Source organism: Psammomys obesus, unplaced genomic scaffold, assembly GCF_907164565.1.
Source record: "Psammomys obesus unplaced genomic scaffold, mPsaObe1.curated_primary_1811, whole genome shotgun sequence".
Classification (NCBI taxonomy): domain Eukaryota; kingdom Metazoa; phylum Chordata; class Mammalia; order Rodentia; family Muridae; genus Psammomys; species Psammomys obesus.
The window spans coordinates 16,592-19,006 of NW_026596233.1; the positions used below are offsets into that span (position 1 = coordinate 16,592).

Below are 2,415 nucleotides of genomic sequence, written 5' to 3' on the forward strand. Positions count from 1 at the left end.
TCCATGCATGGATAACCTAAAACTCTTGCACACATGTAGTCCATGACAGCTCAGTCTCCACTTGTGTATCCCCATAAGGGAACAGGGGCTGTCTCTGACATGAACTCAATGGCTGACTCTTTGATCAACTTCCTCTAAGCGGGAAGCAGATTTACCAGGTCAAAGAGTAAGACAAAGCAGCCAGTCCTGATGAGACCTGATAAGCTAGGGTGAGATGGAAGGGAGGAGGTCCAACCATACAGTAAACTGAGGGAGAGGCATGGGAGGAGAAATGGAAGGGAGGATGGGATTTGGAGGATACGAGGCAGGGGCACATGGCTGGGATACAAAGTGAATAAATTATAATAAAAGAATAAAAATCAGATGCACATTTACAGTAGACACAGACATATATACCAAAGCATACCATATGAGCAGTTGCCGAGAGTCCCTCACCTTTCTGTATGCTGATAATGCATCCGGGTCTTTCATATTTATACAGCCATCTATAATGGCAGTAATTAACTGCTTATTATATAAAAAACAATTCAGAGAATCAATGAAACCAAGACCTGGTTCTTTGAGAAAATCAACAAGATAGACAAACCCTTAGCCAAACTAACTAAAAGGCAGAGAAAAACTATACAAAACAAAATCAGAAACAAAAAGGGAGGCAAAATGACAGACACTGAGGAAATTCAAAGACTTATTAGGTATGACTTCAAAATTATATACACCACAAAATTTGAAAATCTAAATGAAATAGACAATTTTCTTGATAGATTGTTTACCAAAGATTGAGGATTATTAATTTAAACTAATAACCTTATGATGATGTATTCTTTGTAAATGATTTTAAATTCTATCCTTTTTTTTTAAAGATTCATCATATCCTGAAGACATAACAAAGAGATTTCTAAGGCCAGCATGACACTGTAAACTTCACTGATGCTTCTTGCTTGTACTCTATCCCCTCAGTGCAACACTACAACTTCTAAATCTCTTAACTTAGCTTCTTACTTTTTATCTACACACACAGTGTTGCTAAAACTATGGAAGAATGGAGGCCATCTCTTAATTAATTTTCTACTGGTGGTTGCATCAATTAGTTATGCATAGCAGATCTCAGGCAGAAGGGGGAAGTGTGCAGGCCAAGGGCTGTGTGTGCTTTAGGCAGCTGGTGAGACTCTCAAGGAGGTTTGTGTTGCAGGCTGAAGCACTGTGGGAGGATAGCTCTTACTCTGCTGACAGTAGTAATCTGCCAGGTCTTCAGCCTGCACACTGCTAATGCTGAGAGTGAAATCTGTCCCAGATCCACTCCCTGTGAAGCGATCAGGGACCCCAGAGGGGCGATTGGATGCATAGTAGATTAGCAGTTTAGGAGGTTGCCCTGGTTTCTGTTGGTACCAATTTACAAAGCTACCCACACTCTGACTGGACTTGCAGCTTAAGGTGATCCTGTCTCCGACAGATGTGGACATAACTTTGGGAGACTGAGTCATCACAATGTTCCCCTCAGCACCTGCAACCAGAAATGGACAATGAGTATTCACATACACACACAAAGAGTTCTTGATACAAATGTTGGGATCAAAAATGTCTTTTCTAATGTCATTGCCTGTATACTATTGGATTTCTATTGTAAATAGCTGTTTTTTTCTACAAATTTTCATGATATTCCAATAGTCTTTAATGTCTCACCAGATATCCAAAGGAGCAGGAATATGAAGAACTGGGTCTGTGACTCCATCTTGGTGCCCCAGCCTGTCTGATGCTTTTCAGTTCTCACTGCAAAGGCCTGGTTTATAAATTAAGGGCAGCTGGGCTGGCTTGTAGGGACCTATGCAAAACAGTCATCAAATGAAAAAGTAAATAGCCAGGGTCCTTGGTTGTGAGAGAATCCAGGTTAAATCTTCAGCCAAAAATGTCATCAACGCAAGCAACCATTCACTGGGGGGGAAATTCAACATAGACGCTCAAGGACCAACATAGAGCTCTCAATCTGCAAATATCGAGATGCACTCATGACAGGCTTCCATTAAAAATAAATACATTTAAAGCAAGTGAGTTTAATAGAAATAATACTAGAAAACCTTTGAGTACAATCCTGCGGAAACAATAAATATCCTGATCAACAAGAGCAGAAAAAAAAAAAAAAAACAGGAGAAGCAGGAAGAAGAAAGAAAAAAAGAAGGGGAAAGTAGAAAGGTGGGTGACAGAAAGGAAAGAAAGAGAGGATGGAGAGAAGGAGAAGGAAATCTAGATTGGAGAGGAATTGGAAATGTGGAGAGGAAAAAAAACAGTGGAACAGATAAAGGAAATACATATTAAAACAGAAAGGTTTGGGAATAGAGAGTCAGGTCAGTAGTTAATAGAATTTGATTCTCTTATAAAAGACTCAGATTTGATTCCAAGGAATTGTTTGATGATTCTCAG

General features: G+C 39.6%; 1 gene segment (V, D, J or C); it reads right to left on the reverse strand.

Annotated features, from left to right (window-relative positions):
- Window positions 1-1,199: 1,199 nt before the first annotated feature.
- On the reverse strand, window positions 1,200-1,761 carry LOC129668104 (Ig kappa chain V-V region MOPC 21-like; the record flags this gene model as incomplete). The annotated part of the segment is given in 2 exon segments: window positions 1,200-1,501; window positions 1,681-1,761. Coding segments are annotated over 2 exon segments (351 nt in total), but the record flags the coding sequence as incomplete, so codon positions are not given.
- Between the last annotated feature and the right edge of the window lie 654 nt (window positions 1,762-2,415).